The sequence below is a fragment of the Perognathus longimembris genome, chromosome 6, assembly GCF_023159225.1.
Source record: "Perognathus longimembris pacificus isolate PPM17 chromosome 6, ASM2315922v1, whole genome shotgun sequence".
NCBI lineage: Eukaryota > Metazoa > Chordata > Mammalia > Rodentia > Heteromyidae > Perognathus > Perognathus longimembris.
Genome location: NC_063166.1, coordinates 28,896,507 through 28,918,407, shown reverse-complemented (window position 1 = coordinate 28,918,407; position 21,901 = coordinate 28,896,507). Strand labels below are relative to the sequence as shown.

Sequence of the window (21,901 nt, the reverse complement as noted above, 5' to 3'; positions counted from 1 at the left end):
CTGAGCAGGAAAGTGTGAGACTCTTACCTCCAATTAACCACCTGAAAAACTGGAAGTGGAGCTGTGGCTCAAGTGCCAGAGGGCTAGCCTTGAGCCAAAAACCTCAGGGACAGTGCCCAGGCCCTAAGCTGAAGCCCCATGACTGACAGACATAAGTAAGTAAATAATAAGGTAAAAAGATGAGTGGTTGGTGGAGGGTCTGGGGATGTCAGAAGGGAAGAATTGGGAGGCAGTGGAACGTCTCCATGGTACTGGCATGTGGTACAAGTTATTATAAGCTATCTAAAACCTGTAAGAATGTACAAGACAGAGTGGACCCTAATGTGGGTTATACTGCATTGACACCATGTCAGTCACCACCAATGTCGTCCAGTAATGTGTGATGTTGGAATGGTGATCACTGCCAAGGGAGGTTGAGTCATATAGGACCTCAGCACCTTTGGACAGAGATTTTTGTAAACCTAGAACTGGCCTTCCCCAGTTCCTAATCAAAACACCAAAATCAAAATATAAAGAAAGCACACGAGTTAGCCATGTTATTTAAATACTCAGTTTTGAGAGTTTTTTCTTTTATTAGCTTTGGAACTGTACAAGTACACATTACATCACTGCTAGACCACTCTTTACATTTGAGCAGTTTCCAACACGAGGAATCTGAACAGCAGAACCTTCTATACAAAAAATATCCTATTATTCTAGTTATATAAGGTGACATTGGGTAATGCCCACATGGTCGTACCAGTTACATTAGCATTTGTTAAGCCATAACATCAAGATTTCTGCAGTGGTTAACATTAATTATCCCTTAAAAAAATATACAGTACTAACATCCAGTCCGTAGAATGGCAGGTTTAAATACAGTAGTCCTGAGTTGAAGATGTCTACTTTAAATATCAATTTAGGAATCAAACTAAGAAAAAATAATGAGCTATATGCCCCTGTGGAGCGAAAGAAGGTCAGAGCAAGGTTGTGAGCCGCAGCAGCAGGAGGCAGCTCAGGCCCTGACTGGCACAGTGTCTGCTGGGAACACGAAGTGAAGTCTTTGGAAAGTGAGATGAACAATCATAACATCTAGAACTTTCTTCACAGGGGGTAGACAGGTGGACATAGTTCACGTGGAAGGTAAGTAAGTCATCAAGCTATTGGCTTTGACAGTCACTATGCATTCACAGTGTCAAGTTCAAACAACATCTTCTCGGCTAAACCAGGTGGCATAATTTGGGTATTCTCTCTACATGTAAATTTATTCCTGAGACATTCTGCTCAAGAATGGAATTGCCGTAGATCTCACAGTTTCACAGCAGAAAAACAATTGTTAACTATGATCTTTCTAAGAGAGAGGTAAGTGCTGGGTAAGACCCATAACTGCCAGCCCACAGAGCTGCCTCACTGCTATGAATGTGCAAACCCAAACCATCTCTGCTAATCTGCACAGCGACAAGACAATGAATGGTTCAGGCCAATGCACAACCAATGAAGACAAAACACTATACATACTTGTTTTCTAGAGGCATTAAAAAAACCCCTTAAGATCTATTAATTTGTATATCAAATACTTGGTACTTTGGCAAATATTTTATTCAATACTTTGTAAAGTCCTACCCATATCTGAGCACTGTGGTGTGGATGCTGAGAGGATGCATTGTGTTTGGATGTTTGCTCTTGGAAGTGCCCACGAGTGCACCTTTCTTCCAGAACTCAGTAGAAATAGACATCTGTAGAGGATTCCCAGGGTCCGGGGACTTGTGCGTACTCTGGGGCAATGCGGGGCTTCGCGGCACAGGGGCTAGCGGTGGCCTCCGTACTTGGCCACCCAGTCTGTCCTCCCGTGCACCGAGGGCACAGGCTGCGTGCGGCTCACCAGGTTTAGGTTTTTTGCTGGAGGATTGTAAGTGGCTCCTGAAAACTGGCTTCGACCAGGTTTTGTGTTCCAGGTATATTCTGAAAGAAATCGGAACCAGAAATTAGAATCTTGTTCATCCCACTGTCGAACTCAAAGCAATTCATCCTTACTTTATGGTGAAAGTTTGGATTTATCTTAATACAATAGTGTCTCGGGTTTTTTTGTTACTGTTGTTGTGCTTGTTTATTTTGATGTGGTCCTGGAACTTTAACTCAGGGCCTGGCAGCTATCCCTGAGCTTTTTTGCTCGAGGCTAGCATTCTGCCACTAGTCACAGCTCCATTTCTGGTTTTTTGGTGATTAACTGGAACTAAGAGTCTTAGACTTTCCTGCCGGGCTAGTATTGAACCATGATTTTCACATCTCAGCCTCCTGAGTAACTAGGATTATAGGCCTGAGTCACCAGTGCTCTATTTTTATTTTTGATTCGTGGTCAGCCCCTTGCTATGTATCCCAGGTTGGCCCTGAGCACATGATCCTTCTGCCTCAGCTTCTGAGTGTTGATAATGAGCATTCCCTCCTCCACTTAGCCCACTGCCTGGCTAAAGCTTTTTTTTTCTTTTAATTTAAAAGCATAAATTCTAGAGGAGTATTATGTTGCCATGTAATGAGACAACTGAGTCACAGCCATCCCAGTGCCTGGCCAGGTGTTGGGAGCTGTTGGTTTCACAGACATCATGGAGTCTAGCCCGGAGATGGGGGGGCTGGCTATCCACCCAGCTCCAAGGCCTAGAGGTGAGACAAGCCATCCTTTGAATTGCAGATGGCTGGCTTAATGGGTAGAGTTAGGGGGTCCCTGCTTTGGGGAATATGTAGATATTTTGTTGTTTGGCCCCAGGAGAGCTCTACTCCCAGTGCTGTGTTTATAGAGAATGCTTTGCTGAGGCTTGGTCTCCACTCAACAAGTGACTTGTCTTTAAAGTTTGGTGCAAGCTCTGTTCAGGGCTGCAGGCTTTTTGTAATTGGCCACCCTGCAGACCGCTAGCATCCCAATAAAGACTCCAAAATTCAAACTTTCAAGATGTGGCTTTTCTATTTTCTCATGACTGGTTTTATATCTGACTTAAGGTCTATTTTACTGCACAACATATGGTTCCCTGAATAGAATTCTTCCTATGCTCATTTAGATAGATAACATAGAATAAGATAACCAAGACATATTCTTGGTTCATAGTCAATGAGCAACTCATGGCAATTGGGCTTTGCAGTGTCTTAGTGTGGTCACATTTAAAGAATATTCAAACATGGTATTGCTACAGGAAATGTGTTTGAATTGTGAGTTTTGTAAAATGCTGGCACTCAGTCATACAAGGTCCTGTAACATTTAATAGTGAAAATACGATTTCATGGTTTCTATATGTAAGAAATCTCTCTCCATCTCTCGCTGTATCCCTCTCTCTCCCCCTCCTCTCCCTCTCATTTTCAGTGCTGAAGATGGAACCCATTGTCTCACACATGCTAGGCCCTGCAGTCTACCCAAGTTGTACTTGTTCTAGAAACTTTGTTGTTTTATTGAGAAAATTTTAGTTAAGTTATTTTAGCACTAAAATAACTAACTCCCTTAAGGTAAGTTACTTCTAAGTAACTTATTCCTAAGGACCCTTAATCTGACTGCTTAAAATGTTGTGCTCTCCAATCTGTTAAACAATCATTACCTGAACTACTGATAAGCTAAAATTGCTTATACCTCTCAAAAGACAAAGCTGTAAACCATTTTACAGGGAATCCTAGTTCCTTCTCTGCAGGGTGCCACTGCGATCCTGTCTCATGTTTGGGTTGGGGTTTCCATCTCCTCTCACGTTGTGCAGGAATGACTACTGTCATTCTGACATTTGTACTACATTTGTATTCCTATGGGAGCTGCCCAGTGCACACTGGCATGCCTCTCCTGCTGTCACTGTGTCTCTGCCAGCCAGCTGTCCTGACACACTGTCGACCTCAGCTCATCCTGAGCAAAGCTGAAGTGCAAAGGTCAGACCACTGCTCTGGCTGCGTGGAACTGGGAGGCCAAGCGCTCTCTCTTTAATGGTCAATCCGGACATTCTATGCCACGCTACTAGCCTGAAAGTTCTCAAGGCTAACGCCACTGTGGGAAAGTAGAGGGTGAGCAGTGGGCTAGAAGGGCCAGAGAAGACACCTCATCTCCAGGACAAGCCTTCAGTTGTAATCCTTAGACAGGAGATGCACCAGGGTGTTCAGTTAGCCAGCTCCCAAGATGGCGACAGGTCAGACGGCATAGTGGGGAGGCAGAGAGCTCCGGAGGGCCAGAGCAGGGGGAGGGAGGGAAGGCAGATAAGTCCAGGGAGGGAAAAGGGGAGTGAGGTCACAGGCGGATGGCTGAGGCTCTTGGAGTGAGAAATGGGGAGTAGCAAAAAGGCAAGTATGTTTCTGGGTCACGACAGAGCCTAAGTCAGCTCCAAACTGCATTGAAGGCCGGTACTGTTAAGAACTTCTTAGAAGGATTTACTTTACCAAGAAAGTGGGCCTGATGAGATTCAGGATTCCTCTCCTATCACTAATGGGATTTTAGGATGTGAGCATCTCTGGGGGAGAATTTAGTAGCTGACAAGGGGGCTCAGACCTCTTGGCCTTTGTGCCTTGGCTGGACCATGTGAGGCCCCTCATGGCTCTGAGAGCAGGCAGGCAGCCCATAATGCTTGCTGTGTACCTGCTGTAAAAACCTATGTCCTATCAAGGACATTTGACTGCATATAGAAAATGTATGGCAAACGAGGTATGGATTTTATCAATGCCACTGGGATATAAAACTTGAGTACACCGAGGACCACCAGGATATCTTTGGCCATAGATCCTCAGGAAGGATTAAAGGAGAGGGCACTGGCTAGGGGCCGAGGCCAGGCCTGGGGCTTCTCTAGGGGCTGTATACAAAGGAATCTCCTGTTCACTCTTCCTCTCTGTTACATCTAAAGCAGAGGATAAGGAGGGCTAGGGAGTGTGGGAGGCAAGATTTCATGGGAAAGGAAGAAGATATTAGTTTGATTTTTTTTCTTCTTCTCATAACATGAGGGCGAGGAGAAGATCAGAGAGGGATACTACAAGTGGAGAGGAAATAATTGAGTAAATGAGGTAATGACCTGGTTTTATTTCTTGTGGGAAACTGTCACCCAAGTAGGAGGCCTGGCAGCTGAACACATCTCTTACACAACAGGATTTTCCTAAAAGCTGATTTGCATGGACCACTTGAGAGTGAGTCAATAGTTACTTCTTTTTTTTACCTTTCCGCCTGTCACCGAAGGCAGGAAAATCTGACAAGCAGAGTAAATGAAGAGATGAAAAGTTATGAGAAAGCATTTACTTAAAAAAAAAGTAAACAGGAATAGGCATGCTAAGTCAGCAGAATAATTAATACATCCAGGCGTTTGATAGCTTACAGAAAGACCTCCATTTCTAAGCAGGAACCAACATAACAATACTTGAAAACATGATTTCCCCCTTGCTTTTATATTAAATGAATTGCTGTAAAGTCATGGATCTGGACTCACAGGGCTGCCTAGGACTGTTAGGGCCTTATCAAATCACTGCTGCATACAAAATGGTTGGCTTCAAAGGGCAGAATTGATTTCAGTAGAGTGTGCAGCAGCCTTTACTAATAAGATCAATAAATACTGCTTATAGTTTCCTGTCATAAAAAATATTACACTTGTCCAGTGCTTGCTTGCTTATAATGCTGTCATATTATATACTTCAAAGACTTGCCATTCTTTTTTTTATTGTAAAGGTGATATACAGAGGTTACAGTTACATATCGGGTATTGAGTATATTTCTTTTGGAACAGTGTCACCTCCTCCCTCATTTTCTCCCAGTTGTTTTCCTCTTGTTCTCATACTCCCCAAGTTGTGTAGTTCATTTCCAACAGAGTGTCTATTGAGTATCATTGCTGAATTGGTTCACCCTTTGTCCCACTATTTCTGTGCTTCCCCATTCTAATCCCAAGTTCTCCTAGAGCATTCTGGTTAGGACAGAATGTAATATTACCTTAGAGGTAAATGTGTAAATTAAACGACCAGGTATGTTTACCATACATTTCTGACTCTCTGCCTTAAATGATTATTTTTGGTGCTATTTAAATATCAATAAGGATGCTACCTTTTTAAAATAACTTAGGGAACATTCATAGTCAAATCTGGAAGGATAAGATATAGAATCAGCACTCAAAAGTTATCTTTTGTTTTCTTTTTTGATGTGATCCTAGGGCTTGAACTCAAGGCCTGGGCACTGTCTTTGAGATTTTTCTTTTACTAGGGCTCTACCATTTGAGCCACAGCTCCTCTTGCAGCTTTTTATTGGTTAATTGGAGATAAGAGTCGAACTGATTTTTCCTATCCAGGCTGGCTTCAAATGGCAATACTCAGATCTCAGCCTCCTGGGTAGCTAGGATTGCAGGCATGAGCCACCAGCACCTGGCTTAGCAGTCTCAGGTTTTAAGAGTGTATAGCTGCTGGTAGCTGCCACATCTGTGCAAGGGCAGGGCAAGCTGACTTTGGGCAGCTGCCACCTGAGAAGGTACAGGGACCAACCTTCTCATGGCCTACTGCTTGCTGCACACAAAGGCCACACATGTGTAATGGGACTTGGCCATTAGTAAGGCCTGGCCTTCAAAATGTAACTGGAAAGGAGCTACAGGCTAACTTACACATCAATCAAGTATCCACATTTTACCAATCTTTTCCTCGGTGTCAGGTACGGGGCAGAAATATCTAAAAACAAAAACCAAAGAAAACCTCCCCTTCTGCCATCCCATTGTATAGAGTGTGCAGCTCCTTGGCTATGGTGGCAAGAAGGCTTCCTGATGTCAACTGCCTCGCTGTGAAGGCAGTCCCGAGACCCAGCTTCACAATCCAGGGAGCCCTTCCCTCCTGGCAGCTCTTCCTCTCACTGTTAGGCTTTCAAAAAATTAGTTCTGCAAGGAAATCTGGTTGTTTTGACAAAAGCAACAACAAGTAGAACTATGTTAATAAGGTGGGGCATTTAAAGGTCTTCCTTCATGGGGTTGGAGGTATGGCTCAGGTGATAGAGCACCAGCCAGTGAGCAAAAGCATCAGATATGGAGTTTGAGTCCCACTCTAGGGTGAAAAACAAAGAAAAAGTCTTCATTCAGGAAAAGTGAGGGAAATTAAAAAGGAAAGAGCTGCCTTTCTGCTCAAAACCCAAATCTGAAGTTGCTCTTACCTGAAGCCGTTGCACCCAGAGGTGCTAAGTGGATCCTCTGGCCGGCTGAGCCCACTTCTTTTTTGAGAAAGGAAGGCGTATATGCTGACTGTTTGTAAGTAGTGTAACTTCCAAGATATCCTAGTGATGTATCATAAAGTTCCACAGTCAGAAGGTGAATATTTTCACAAGTGTCTACTACTTGTAATTTCTAAAAAACGATTTTGAGTAGCTGCTAAGGTTCCAGGCACTGGGCTGGGCTTGTTGCAGGTGCTGCTACTCAGTCCCTAGAATCCCCATATCAGAGGCAGGTTGTTATGCACATGCATGGTTCTGTGAGGCCTATGGCCTGGCTTAAGGTCCCGCAGTTCTGCAGGGACTGAGCAGGAATTTGAACTCCAGTTCACCCTGAACTCGGCCAATGTTTCCCGATGCCAGCTGTTAATGTGTGGTGGTGTTCTCTATGGCTTTCCTCATTTTGTGGAACTGCTGCAGGTGGACTTTCATCATCATCATTATTATTGTTGTTATTATTATTGTAGGGTTGTTATAGGGACTGAGGGAGATGTAGGCAAAATACTTGCAATCATCATCATCACCATCATCACCGTTACTATCTGGTTACCACCATCATCACTGTTAGCTAATGGATGGGCCTGAGGAGGAGCTGAGGGGGAATTTAAAGGCAAGAGGCCACTGCTTTTATTATTATTATTTTTTTGCCAGTCCTGGGGCTTGAACTCAGGGCCTGAGCACTGTCCCTGGCTTCTTTTTGCTCAAGGCTAGTATCTAGTTCTTAAGCCACAGCACCACTTCTGGCTTTTTCTATATATGTGGTGCTGGGGAATGGAACCCAGAGCTTCATGTATACAAGCCAACCACTTTACCACTAGGCCATATTCCCAGCCTGAGGCCCCTGCTTTGATGAAGTGAGAGAGGAAGGGCGTGGAGCCAAACCAGTTGCAGAGGGATAAAGAAGGGAATTGAGTGGGTTTTCAGAGCTGGCTGGGCTGGGCTCAAAGGGAAAGAGGAATGTCAACTCCCAACTTTATGCTTAGGTGACTGGATTTTTTAAGAACAGGAGGGGTTCAGGCATTGGGTGCCAGAGGGTGTTCCCAGAGCAGGAGGGGAGAGGCTGGCTTGGAGACAGCGATCAAAGCTGTAGCCTTGGAGCAATGGGCTCAGAGGGTTTGTAGACTGCTGAGATTCAGAGCAATCCCCCCGGGATGTAAGCATTAAGGGCACAGAAGGAACAGGACCTGGGGGAGGAGAGAGACTAGAGAGCTGGAAGGTTGGAAGAGCAAGTACGGAGAAGCAAGAGCCAGCAGGGTGAAAGAGGAAGGAATGGCAAAGGAGACAGGGAGGTGATGTCCCACCACTACCCGGGGATAGAGAGGTGCAGCAGGAGTCGCTCAGTGGCCCAAGGCAGGCTGAGGACACACGGCCCGGAACCTGGGGAGCAAGCCAGGAGCCTCACTGCTAAGCAGAAGGTTTGCCCAGCTCTGATCACTCTGGAGGTTTCAAAGAACCAGTCAGCTGGCAGATATAAATGTGGTGTTTACCCATGGGGTGATTTATTGCTTCACCTGCTTGCATGCTTGCTGCTGGGTCCCTGATATTTTTCTCAGCTCCTAAAGCAGCAAGTGGCAATGAGCAATATTACCTAGCAGACCCGTCAGGACTTCACCCAGTGAACGGATGGCATCAGTCTGCGTGGTTTTAACCCTACTCAACCCCATACAAGTACCTTCTCACCACCAGTGTTCCTTTTCTTTTCTTTTCTGTGTGTGTGCTAGTACCAAACTCAGGGCCTTGTGCTCTCGACTGGCTTGCTTGTTCAGTTGGCACTCTACTACTTAAGCCACAGCTCCAGACAAACATTTTGTTGGTTCACCAAAGAATCTCCACGGACTTTTCTGTCAACTGTCAGATCTCAGCCTCATTGCTAGCTAGGATTATGTGCCAGTGGCACCAGGCTGTAGTGCTCGTTTTCAATCAATAATGCATCTTTCCATTCAGAAGACTTTTGGGAAGGAAGCTCAAAGCTTTGGTGGCATTTACTAGCAGCTTCGGAACCTACCATTTGTTCACATCCTCAGTACTCAGCAAACACTACTACTTACTTGATGAATTTCCTAGACTTAATTCTGCAATAATGCCTAAGGAAATACCATGTTCCTTTTTTAAAAGAGGGGATATTGGCTTAAACACCTTGTCAAAAAAACCTGGTGAGCAAATGGTAGCTCCTCTGTACATCACTTTTATAATAACAATTTAAAAAAAAGAAAAAACCTACTAAGTAACAAAATGGGGACATGTCAGATGTTAAATCCATGCACTAAGCAGTTACATGATGAGGAAAGATGCTGCTAAGAAAAAAATGAACAGAAAATGAAGTATTCTTAAATTGTTCTAGCTTATGATCTGCAGATTGGCAGTCTGGAAATCAATGGTTGGCACTGAAACCAGTGGTATCAAACTCCTGGGAAATCCACCATCTCCGCTAACCTGCTTTTACCTTTAAATAATTGTGAATGCCTAAGAAGTAAGTTTCAGAATGAAAAAAAATCCAGGAATAGTGATTGCAAAATTTAGAAAATATTCTTGTAATTTTCAACAGAATTATTTATTTCTATATATTGCCATAATTTTCTTTTCTCTTCTTTTTTTGAGGGGGGAGTCTCACTATGTTGCTTAGACTGGCTTCAAGCCTATGATCCTTTTGCTTCTACATCTAGAGACCTGGTACTACAGGTGTGGTCTAACATTCTCAGCAAAGAAGATCATGTTCTTGATGACAATGGAATGGTTCTCTTTCTGCTATTTCGGATCTGAATTCTAAGAGCAGGACAACCTTGGCTGTTTTCAGAGATTAGGAGCAAAGATTGAGAAGGAAACTAGACAGGGGAGTCGAAGGAGAAGTGATATCATTCATAATACCCAGAAATTACCTTGTGGGTCCTCTAACTTTTCAGGAAAACTTTCATTGCATGAGAGTTTTTCAATTGGTTTAATTATGCTTTCTTCTAAAGAGAAGGCAGGTAGAAAGAATGAATGGCAGAAGGATAATGTTAAAGGAAAAGAGGGGAAAAATTAGTTAGATGATGCATGAAATGTTCCAGGAAGCAAAGAACTCTTAAAATGAGAAAATATTCCCACATGCTTGTCATAGCCCTCACCTAACAACTATGGAATGCCAAGACTCAAAGCTGTTCTGCTGTCATTTGAATCAATCTCTTGTTCTGTGAGTATTATTTTTAAACAATGGAAATCCCAAACAAGTAAATTACAGGGCTGCAGTGTATTGACATCTCAACCTTGTTAAATGGACAATGACTTTGAAACGCTTGTACAAAGTCCAAGTATGTTGATGTCACATCAGAATAGCTCCCTAGACTCTTCACTTGCTATGACCATGATCAACAAATTTGTTTGATCCAATACCACCACGCCGAGGAAAAGAACTCTGTATCTTTCCCCCTACACTTTTGATATGAACATTTTTCACTGTAAGTCTAACAAGTTGTAAAGGATGCTACGTTGTCCTGATAAACACTTAATGACACAATGATAAATCTCTCCTTTAAATATAACCAGTGGAATGGAAATCCCACAGTGATTATATACCCACCAACACTGATGTCAAATACACGTGCAAGTTTGTATTTTACATGTGGAGATCTCAATATTAATTTCCCCTCCCCCTAAAGACAGCTTTCCACTCATACTTCAGCTTCCAGATTTTATCGCAATATAATTTTAGAATTAAAAAAATCTAAATTGAACACTCAAAAATATGTATAAAATTTTGAGTTAAATTTCTATAAACATCAAGATTATTTTCTGGATTATAGTTACAGTGACTCATTTAACTAATAGAGATGAGTATCTTTATTATAACTTTGATTTCTAAACATTGGGAACACCTCTCTCTCTCTCTCTCTCTCTCTCTCTCTCTCTCTCTCTCTCTCTCTCTCTCTCTCTCTCTTTTCAGTCCTGGGGCTTCAACTCAAGACCTGGGCACTGTCCCTGAGCTTCTTTTGCTCAAGGCTAGCGCTCTACCACTTGAGCCACAGCACCACTTCTGGCTTTTTCTGTGTATGTGGAACTGAGGAATTGAACCTAGGGCTTCATGCATGCTAGGCAAGCACTCTACTGCTAAGCCACATTCCCACCCCCCCTTTTTGTTTCTTTTTTTTTTCTAACTTGGGAGGGGGGTCATCTTCTACTTAGGCTCTTTCCTCAGTGGATCTGCTTTTATTAGCAAGATGCCTCACTAATAAGAATTCTCATTAATTAGGATGGTGTGCTTCCAGTTTCCTCCCAAATGTCAAAAAGTTTGGGATGCTGATCAAAGGGACAGATTCTATGCTGTAATCAGTGTTGGGAAAGGAAGCCCTTCTTATGACTTGGGAGCAAGTCCTTTTGAAAGCCCACAAACAAAAAAACCCAACAATCTGTGCTCAAGGAGTCTCTGGGATAACCTTTGCCTGGGATAGCCTAGCCCTTTCCCAGGGCTGTCTGTCTCCACTGGAAGAAGGTAGCTGCACTATATTTACAAGTTAACACTTGTGGAAGGCAAATGACATAGATTTATATTTTAAATGTGTCCTCACATTACCTGCATTACTCCTTTTGAAGGCGAGTCCTGTCCCCGAGGGCCCCAGGGTCTTAGGGAATAATGGATTGTTCCAAGCGTATGTGTTCAGATCCTTTCCACTGGCTAAGAAGGACATGTTCTTGGGATTTACACCTGAGGACAGACAGACATCTCAGAGGTTACAGCAGGATCACAAACTGTAGGGTTTGTTATGTCTCATATACAGATAAGCACTGCACATGGATTTCAACCCTGTCTGTCTTGCTAATGGTTCGCTAGGCCTGTGGCTCAATATATACTGACAGCAAGTGAGTGAAATAAAACTGTCATGCTTATTTATTCAGTCAGTCATGGGACTTGAGCTCTCAGCCTGGGCGCTGTCCCTGAGCTCTTTAGCTAAAGGCTATCACTCCTACCATTTGAGCTACGGAGCCACTTCCTGTCATGCTTTTTGCAGAGAACACCTAGTGCCTCCTCAACTTGGAGACACTTGGCACGAATATGGGATGCTTGTTTTATTTAAGGTATTCACACAGAAAATACATTTGGATTAAAAAGTGAACTGTGAATAGGCCAGATTGGTGCTGAAAGCTCCAGCTGATGGCAGGGCTCATCAAAAAGCAGGCACTAAATTGATCTCTAGTCTCTTGGGCACAAATATGTTCAGGCTCTAGTTCAACCCACCTTCCTAACTGGTCCTGGTTCCAGTCATTCCAGGTCAAATCCTTGCAGGTCAGCAGGGATCTATCTATTGCCAATGTGAGCCAGAAATTTCTATCCCTTCTCCAACTGCTCAGCAGTAAACAGCTCTTTCCAGTAAGTTCTCCCTATGTGGTATGTGGATACCACCCTCTCCTGGCTGTCCCTTTCATCTGTCTGGCTGTCTCCTTTTCCCTTCCTGGGCTCCTCCTCTAGGGCTGGTCTGCCTCTAAAGGAACGCACACTGTCCCCCGCAGCCCCTCTGAGCAATCTAGTCCTGTGGACTCAGAGCCTGCCTGCCCAGCTTTCTACTAGGCATTCCCATTTCTTCTAACCCACCATCTAACCTGAGATCAATTGTAATACCCCAAAAGAGATGCACAGCCTCTTCCACTCAGCCCTGTTCCTCTGTCATTCCATCTGAGTACACCACTTCACCATCCACTAGGATTTGAGTCCCCTGGGATGTGAAATCCCACTTACTCCCTATTTTACACCCACACGTCCATTTCTGAAGTAGATGAGAAGCCAGCACCCTCTAAGCCATCAAGCTCTCTTCCCTGGGTGGCCTTCAGAAGCGTTCTAACTGCTTTCCTGTGGTCAGGCTTGTTCTCAAAGCCGTCTTTCCTTGGTTTTCTTTTAAACTCCACTTTTTGTTGTTGTGGAGTTTGGTTTTTTTTTTCCTGGCCTTTAACATTTTTATCTTATGTTTTCAAGACAGATTGGCCTCAATGTCACTGTACTCCTGCCTCAGCCTCCTGGGTGCTGAGATTACAAATGTGTATCACTACAGACAGTTTCATCTTTTTTTCTATCTTTGCCAATGATTTATTCACAGGAGTGGGCCCCAACTGGGTTCCTAGAGCTTGAATGTACTTAGTTGCCTAAAAGGTGTACAGGAAAAAATGCTATGCGTCAGTGACTTGTATCTAGGCCAGCCAGTCTCATCTGCCTTACCCACAAATCCCAAACATGCTGGTGACTTAGACCGGAAGCTTGGCTACCTCTGAGAGGTGCATCTTCAGATATGCCCAGTGGCCTTTCCCGGGCATCTAGAAAGTGGTATGTGCATCAGTACTGACACAAGAGATTACCTCTCCCCTCGTTGGACTCAGAATATCCACACAGATACACAATGCTTTAAATTTAGTGGATTTCAACGACTTCTTATTTGTATTTATAGGACAAAACACTATTGAAGGCACATCATAAACTCTTTCATGGATCTTTCCCCTCATACTCCAGCCCATACACTCAGTTGTCTATTAGATATGGCACCTCAGCTGTTGGATAGGCTCAGATGCAGCTTTGAATCTCCGCACCTCAGTCCTCTCCCACCCCTGGAACGGCCATGTCAAGAATTCAGAAGCCTACATGAACTCTTTCCACTGTGCGCCATCACACAGGCTCACCTTGCAGCAAGCACTATGGGTTCTACTACCAAAAGTATGTGCTGTTAGTATCGGCTTCCGCCTCTGCTTCCTCCAGCGTGTAGCGAGGTGTTACCCCCTCCCACATCTGGACACATGCAATGATCACTCAGCAAGGCTCTTTGCCCCAGGCTCTAGCATGCTCTGCCCAGAAGCCAGAATGATCTTGTAATATGCATCACTTTGTTAGGTAAATAATACTTTATTTTTAAGTAACAGTTTTGCCAGGTGCCGGTGGCTTGGATCTGTATTCCTATCTAGTCAGGAGGGTCAGGAGGGTCAAGGTTCAAAGGCAACCCAGGAAGCATACTCTGTGAGGTTAACCACATAAAGCTCGAAGTGGAGCATTAGTGTTGAGCACAACAGCTCAGAGTCCAGGCCCATAGTTCAAACCCAGGACTAACACAACAACTCCTAGAGCAGCAGTAACAACAACAAAATCCCCTACAAAACATGTTTTTGTTTTTGTAAAAAATGGTAATGGAGTGCAGATTTGTTTTCATAAAATGTAGCATTTAGTATGTGCATAGCTCTGCATAGGGAAGGGGGAGGATAATACTTTGGGAAAGATGTTCATCATCTTTACTTTTTGGATGCTCTGTATTTTTTTAGATTTCTAGTGGCAGAAGCCAGAAGTCCAAAATGTCCTTGGCAACAGGCACAGCCATCAAAGAGCCCGTGGTTCTGCTTCAGATCTCACTGGTGGCTTGTATCAGAGCCTGGCCCATCTATGAACATTTTGGTCTGTCTCCTCACCTGGAAGGTATCTTGATTGCTTCAAATAGTACTGTTTCGCTGTAGAAGCAGTTGACAATTCAGCATCTGATGTTAGGGCAATAGCAGAAGGTTTGCTCTTGTATTCCCCAGACAAGTAGCTGGAGCCTGAGGGTACAGACTCTGGAAGCCTTGGGAGAGGATGTAAAGTAGCAATTATAGCACTAAAATGGCAAGTATCCCCTTACCCTTTAAGGTGTTTCAAACCACTCAATGTGAAGCCATCAGATTCTTTTGCTGAGAGGAATTCTGAAGGACATCTCCCCATACCCCTGTTAGGCCAGATATAGAATCGTTACTAATACCAGACAGTATTCTGCACAGGTGCAGAATGAGCTGAGCTGCCCTGCTCCTCACTATTCAGAACAGCTGTGTGGAGAGGTGGAGCACCTGGCTTGGTATAGGGTGATATTAGCAGGAAGACGGATGCTCTGCTCCATCTCATACCCATCTTCCTCAGCTTGGTTCTGTGTGTCGCTGAGGACTTCCAGCTTCCAGGCTTAGTTCTGCCTCATTCCCGAGGCCATTTTAACAATGCAACAGTGGTGAGGCAGCCATCTCTATCAGAAGATGGGCTGTAGTTTGTTTTGCTGCTCAATACTTTATGCATTGTGAAGAGCCCTTACACCTGCCCTGTCACCATCCTTTCTTTGCAAGGGCCTCGATGGACTGTCACCCAACCCCTACTGCCTGGAAAAGTTCACTGTTACTCCCTGCATATTCACACTACCATATCTATTCCTGCTCACCAAGTCCACACCCTTGAAAATGGACACTGCCATATTGGCTATAGACTCACCATTTCTGGCTTCTTTCCCCTTTTTACTCCACTGCAGCTTTATCACTTAGGGAAGCTATTACTCCCTTAACTTACTCTTCATTTGGTGTTGCTGACTATTGAACCCAGGACTCATGCTCTACTGCTGAGCTTTACCTCTTGCCTTGCAACCTAAATAGAACTTGCATGGATCCTTGAAGCTGTCTCATTGTTGGTGCTTGATACACACTCTTATGTGACAGCTATTTATTTGAAACTCTAGCTCCCACTGCTGAATATCTGATAAGCTGAAGACACACTGTTTTAGATCTCTGCTTAGTGCCAACTACCTATTTGGTAATTGTTTACTGATTATAAACATACACATAAATGTAAGTATCCATACCTTGTTTTTGTTCACCTATTGAAAATAATTATGATGCTGTTACTTGCTCAGGGTTGTAACAGTAATTTCTTGGGGGCTAGGTATCAGATGGTTGTGGTCTGAGGCCTGACTGGGCACTTCTAAAGAAGTTTTCAAGACCATCTTGACCAGTGGTTGGACAGAGTAGTGGGGTGTGCCTGTCATCCCAGCTCTAGGGGAAGCATAAATAGGAGGATCGCAGTCCAGGCAGGCACAGAGATGACAGGTGCATGTGGCATCACTCAGCCACTTTACAGCTTCCTTTATAGCTGAGATAGGAGTGCACCACCATGCCATTGATCAAGATGGACTTTTCTGCCTGTGCAGGCCTCAAACTATGATCCATTGGTCTCTGATTCTCAAGTAGCTAAGATTGCAGGCTTGAGCTACTGAGTCTGTCCAGACTCTGTCTTAAAAAGTAAATCTTTTTAAAAAAGTAAATAAAATACAAATGACAAGCAACATAAATAAGACACAGAAAACCTTTCCATAGGCCTACACACATATATCCCCTTACTCATCCTTCTCTGTGGGAGTCAGGATTCTAATCTTTTTCACAGTTATTTCTAAAGGTTTTGGCACAATAAAGGGCCAGCCTTAGACTATGATCCCCCTACCTGTGCCTCCTTCATAGCTGGGATTATAGGTGTGAACCACTATGCCCAGCTTTCTTTTTGTAGCGTTTAATAAAAAGTTTGGGTTTCATAGAAGAAAATATTAACAGGGCATAAGATATCACAAGAAATGTACACACTGCCCTACTATGTAAATGTACCCTTTTTGCACAACACCTTGTCAAAAAAATTTGTGTTCAATTAATAAACAAATTAAATTAAAAAAAGAAAATATTAGCTCTCTGACTTTTAAGGTCTACATTCATTATAAGTGAGTAAAATAAAGCTGGTGCCTGATCAAATACATTTCCCCAAGGAATGAGAATGCTTACCGAAATGGAGAATCTTTCCTCCTCTTTTCCTTGAGAACGGTCATGCTTGGTTTTTTGGAATGGGAGGCTCCGTAGTCCCAGTCCTCCAGGTCTTCCCAGCTATCGCCAGACTTAAGGACCGTCTGGCCCCAGCGCCGCCTGCCATTTTTATGACCCAGCGTGCCCAGTGGCTTCTGTAGTGGAAACGAGTCATCATCACCTTTCATCCTTTGCTGGAGGCCTTTGGTGGGTGACATTAGCAGACACTGAGAGCCCCCGTTCTCATGCGACACTTGGCAACAAGGACATTCTCTGAGACATGGCAGCCTTAGATGATCATGTCATTGTCCTAGACAGTCCTGCCTGCTACCCACCACACAGGGTTCTATGTGAACCTGTCGCTCCTATGCTACATGCCAGTGTACTGAGTCCTGAGTGTACCTAAATACATCCAAACAGAGAAAAGGTACAGAAAAGGGGCTGGGTGGAGATCTAGTAGTGCAAATCAGGTGGCCCTGGTTTAATCACTTCTCCTTCTCCCCCCTCCCCCCTCCCCCCAAAAAAAGATGAGGAAGAAAAACAAAAAGGCAAGGTACAAGCAAGGTGGCAGTGGCTTACACTTGTATTCTCAGGAGGCTGAGGTCTGAGGATGGAGATTTGAAGCCATCCTGGGAAGATTAATCCATGAAACTCTTATTTCCAATTAACTAGCAAAAAGTTAGAAGTGGAGGTGTGGCTCAAGTGTTAGGGCACCAGCCTTGAGAGGAAAAAGCTGAGCTAGAACAAGAGGGCCTGGCACTGGCACAAAAACAAACAAGAAAACAAATGACAAGGTACAGTAACTATTGTCTAAACTATTAGCAACAGTATAGTGTCTAGGGCATTTACTGGGTGGGGGAGGGTGGTCACAGGGCTGGAAGTCGCTCTGAGAGAATTACAAAAAGTAGGCACTCAGAAATGTCCAGTGACAGAATCCTTAGCCCAGTGTGAGCTGTATAGGCACCTGTGTAGGTTAGTTGTCCTGTAAAACCCAGAGAATGCACACTGGCACCAACTACTTAGTGGCAACCCAACAAGTCCTAGGTCGCTTCCTTTCCCTTACTGTGCATCGACGCTGGCTGCCCCTTGCAAGGCTACGTGGAGTTCCTGAGGTTTTAAACTAAAATAACCAAACAAACTTCCCTATGTCCCAGTGTGACCAGAATAAAAAAGTGTACATTTGAAGGGCTGGAGGAATGGCTCCAGTGTTAGAACATCTGCCAGTAAGCACAAGGTCCTGAGTTCAAATCTCAGTAGACAGAAGGGGAAGGGAAAGCAAGGGTAGGGTAAGGAAGGGAAGGGAAAAGGAAGAGAAGAGGAAGGAAAGGAAAGGGGAGAGGAAGGGAAGGAGGGAGGGTAGGAGAAATGTAACCCTAGGTAGCATGAGCAGACACGAGGCTCTGCATACTGTAATGGTCACCCTGTTACTATGCTCCTGCCCACACTGCCTGCCTCTAGTTCTGGTAGCCTCATTCGGGAAGCAGGAAGTGACGGGACTAATAGCAAATGATATAGAGCATGTACAGAAACTGGGGGCCTTTCCCCTAGAAAGGGGCTAGGTAATATAAAGGCGATTCCCAAATATCTAGAAAGCTTTTTATTAAATGCTACAAAGAAGAAAGCTGGGCATAGTGGACGACACCTATAATCCCAGCTATGAAGGAGGCACAGGTAGGGGGATCATAGTCCAAGGCTGGCCCTTAGGTAAAAGTGAGACGCAAACTAAAAATAACTAAAGTAAAAAGATCTGGGGTGTGGTAGGACTGCCTGCTTAGTGACATGGGGACCTGAGTTCAGATGCTAGTATCTCTCTCTTTTTCTCTCTCATACACACACACACACACACACACACACACACACACACACACACACACACAGAGCTACTGAAAACAAAATTCCACCTTAATATAGGGAAGAATTTTCTACCATTCAGAACTTTCCCCAAGCTATCTGAGAGGTAGTTTTAAGCTAATGGGGACAATTATTTATTCTCTCAGCAAATATGTATTGAGAGGACCTAACACTTGGGGTGCTAGGGCTATGTTGAGAACATTCCTGACCATGAGGAGTTTGCTTTCTCAAGGAAAGGGCCAGAAGATGACCCATAAACTCAAGACTCAGCGATTCATAGTAGGTTAGCAGGTTACCTGGGAGAGGGTGGGGCGCAGGTGTCCCTATTAGGCTATCCTGTCCCTACCCAGCCCTTCACCCACCTTGGCTCTGGGTACTTACCGCCGCCACATTTTGGATGATACTTGGAAACAGTGTCAGTGGTGGTTTCTGCTGGCTGGGCTGCTTCGGGGGCTGCTGGACCCCTGTGTTCTGTGGCGGCTGGATGGCCTGCAGGGGCTGGTGGCTGTGTTTTGGTTGAGGCTGCCCGACAGTGGGCTCAGCTACACCTGGCCGAGGCTTAGGCTCTACTTCTGCTGGAGATGGCTTGGTTTCCAATGGCTGCAGCTGCTTGCTTAACGGCTGCCTGGATTCCAGGTGATGAGAGGAGGGGCCTAGCACCTGACCGACTTGAAAGTATGGGTGCTTCAGTGCCTGTGAAAGCATGGAGAGGTGAGAGACCACAGCTTAGTGCATCTCCATGTCTTAGGCTTTCACACTTGGGGCAGATCACCTGCCATTACAATGGGGACACTCCCCCACCCCAGGGAGGAATTAGGATCCCTGCAAGAAGTGGTGGGGAATGGAAAGGGGCCACCCCAAGAACCCTGAAGCCAAAAGAAAAACTCATCTCCCAGGATAAAGTCCATCTATAAACCAATACCGCATATCTTTTAGCTGTCATTTGACCTCCTCCTCCTCCTCCTCCTCCTCCTCCTCCTCCTCCTCCACCCCCCCCCCCCCCCCACCCCGCAACACCTTCTTCGTCTTTTCTTTTTTTCCAGTCCTGGGGCTTAAACTCAGACTGAGCACTGTTCCTGGTTCCTTTTTGCTCAAGGCCAGCACTCTACCACTTGAGCCACAGAGCCACTTCTGGCTTTTTCTGTTTATATGGTGCTGAGGAATTGAACCCAGGGCTTCATGCATGCTAGGCAAGCACTCTACCACTAAGCCACGTTCCCAACCTCTGTCATTTGATTTTTTTTCTATAAATTGTAAGCACTTCATTGTTGGGCTGACTGCAGTGGCTCATGTCTGTAATTCCAACTACTGGGGAGGACTGAGGTTCCAAGGCCAGCCAGAGCAAAACAGTACGCAAGACCCCATGTGAACCAGCAAGCTGGGTGTGGCACCTAGTGACTTGGGAGGCTGTAGGGAGGAGAATCATAAAACCAAGGCCAGTCTGAAGCAAATCCTGAGACACATGTGAAAAACAATTAAAGCAAAATGGGCTAGGGCATGGCTTAGGTAGGAGAGCAGCTTTACAGCCCTAAGTTTAAACCATAGTATCTGTAAAAAAATATTCTTTTTTGGTCAAAACTAGAAAAAAATTCACTATACTAAATACTTATTCAGATACTCCTGCACTAATGTTTCCTATTTTTTTCCCCAGATGACCTTTAGAGACATTTCCATAAGGTAAACTTTTAAAAAGCAAGGTAATTTTTTCCCATGGAATTTACATTTAAATGATGAACATACAATAAAAGTTATTATCCTCCTCTTCTTTTTCTTTTTGGAAGAAGTGGTATTTGAACCTCACCTCACACTTAGTAGGCAGGGGCTCTGCCATGCCTCCAGCCTCAAGGCATGGTATCTGCCTGTCTGCCTGCCTGTCTGCCCTCCCTCCCCTCTCTCCCCTCCCTCCCTCCCTCCCTCTTTTCTTTTTGTTTTCTATGCTAGTCCTGGGGCTTGAACTTGGGGCCTAGGAGATGTCCCTGAGCTTTTTTGCTAAGTGGTATACCACTTGGAGCCAGAAGTTCCACTTCCAGCCTTTTGTGGAGATTAAGAGACTCCTGGACTTTCCTGTCCAGGCTGGCTTCAAACCTTGATCCTCAAATCTCAGTTGCCTGAGGATTATGGGTGTGAGCTACCAGTAGAGACCTAGAAACTCTAGTCACAAAGCAACAAAGAGCGGGTGCTGCAATGTTTCCCTCTTGTGGACGCTGGAGGAACTTCCTCAGTCCAGGCTTCTGGGCACAGTGAACAAAGGACGACTCAAAGAAGCCTCACCAAGAATCATCATTAGGGAGCGATCCCATTCAGCCAAAACTTCTTTTCCTTCTCTTTCCCTTCTCCCTTCTGACTGTCCCTCCCCCTTCTCTCTTTCCCCTTCTTTCCTTCCCTTCCTTTCCTCGTTTCTTACTTCTGTCTTTCCTTTCTTTATGGCTCTGTGGATGGACAGGGCCCTCCCCATCTTAAGCAAACATTGCTCATTCGAATGACGCAGCACAAAAACTCATTGCCATAGCCAGTCTTGGAATTTTCTCAAAGCTCTGATATACCAAAAGACGACTGATCACACACAATGGATGTCTTGGGGTTTTAGGACTTCATCCTCTTGGGGGGAACCCTGGTGGGACACATACTGTCTTTGGAAATGAAAACATTCTTGTATTGTAAAACCTGAACACTGAAAGAGCCCACACATGCCAGGGAAACATGTGCTACCTGGCTTGCCGTCGGCCGCTTCTTTGGATCCCAGTTCAACATTTCCGTCATCAGCTGAATGGCTTCATTACTGGCATTGGGAATGAGGGTCTTCAGGTTGATGGGTGCACACTGGGGAAAGCGGAAGTTCATGGAGGATGCCAGCTGGTACCCTTCTGGCCAGTCGCTCTGTGTAGGCAGAACAAGGAGAAACGTGATTTAGTCATCAACTCAGAAATGCAGTAATAATACAGATACCATTCAGGTGGGGGAATTTTTCATGTTGATTCATATTAAGTATGAAAATAAAATTCTGTGCTCTAGGTACTACCCAGTTCCACAAACCATATAGGAAGAAAACTTAACCAAGACGTGGGATACCACAAGAAAGCACATTAATAAATTTTATGTATTAAGTTCTTGTCTGTTTTTGATGATGATGACTTTGAATAAATAAGAACAAATCAGTCTCATTGTATATTATATACCAAATCCAGTGTTAAAATTATTTGTAGCTGAGATAATTATGTTAAACCATCTCTATTTGCTTGTCTAATGTTAGAGACTAGGTACGTACTTTTTATTTTTTTTTATTTTTTTTTTTTGGCTTGATTAGAAATCTTTTTTTTTTTTTTTCTCAAA

The 21,901-nt window shown here is 44.4% G+C and overlaps 1 protein-coding gene across 5 annotated transcripts in view; it reads right to left on the bottom strand.

The window, feature by feature from the left end:
• Positions 1 to 1,786: 1,786 nt before the first annotated feature.
• The window catches only part of Mak (male germ cell associated kinase), a 39,653-nt gene continuing 19,538 nt past the window's right edge, over positions 1,787 to 21,901 (bottom strand). For 2 of the 5 annotated variants that reach the window (XM_048347382.1, XM_048347383.1), the window contains 6 exons: positions 21,281 to 21,448; positions 18,953 to 19,264; positions 16,703 to 16,875; positions 14,558 to 14,706; positions 11,694 to 11,825; positions 1,787 to 1,941 (listed from right to left, as the gene is read on the bottom strand). In XM_048347382.1, coding sequence (XP_048203339.1) covers positions 1,787 to 1,941; positions 11,694 to 11,825; positions 14,558 to 14,706; positions 16,703 to 16,875; positions 18,953 to 19,264; positions 21,281 to 21,448 — 1,089 coding nt within the window. Of the gene's footprint in view, positions 1,942 to 7,093; positions 7,214 to 9,580; positions 9,584 to 10,023; positions 10,099 to 11,693; positions 11,826 to 14,557; positions 14,707 to 16,702; positions 16,876 to 18,952; positions 19,265 to 21,280; positions 21,449 to 21,901 lie in introns of all 5 variants that reach the window. The other 3 variants (XM_048347379.1, XM_048347381.1, XM_048347380.1) reach the window with 3 other exon arrangements.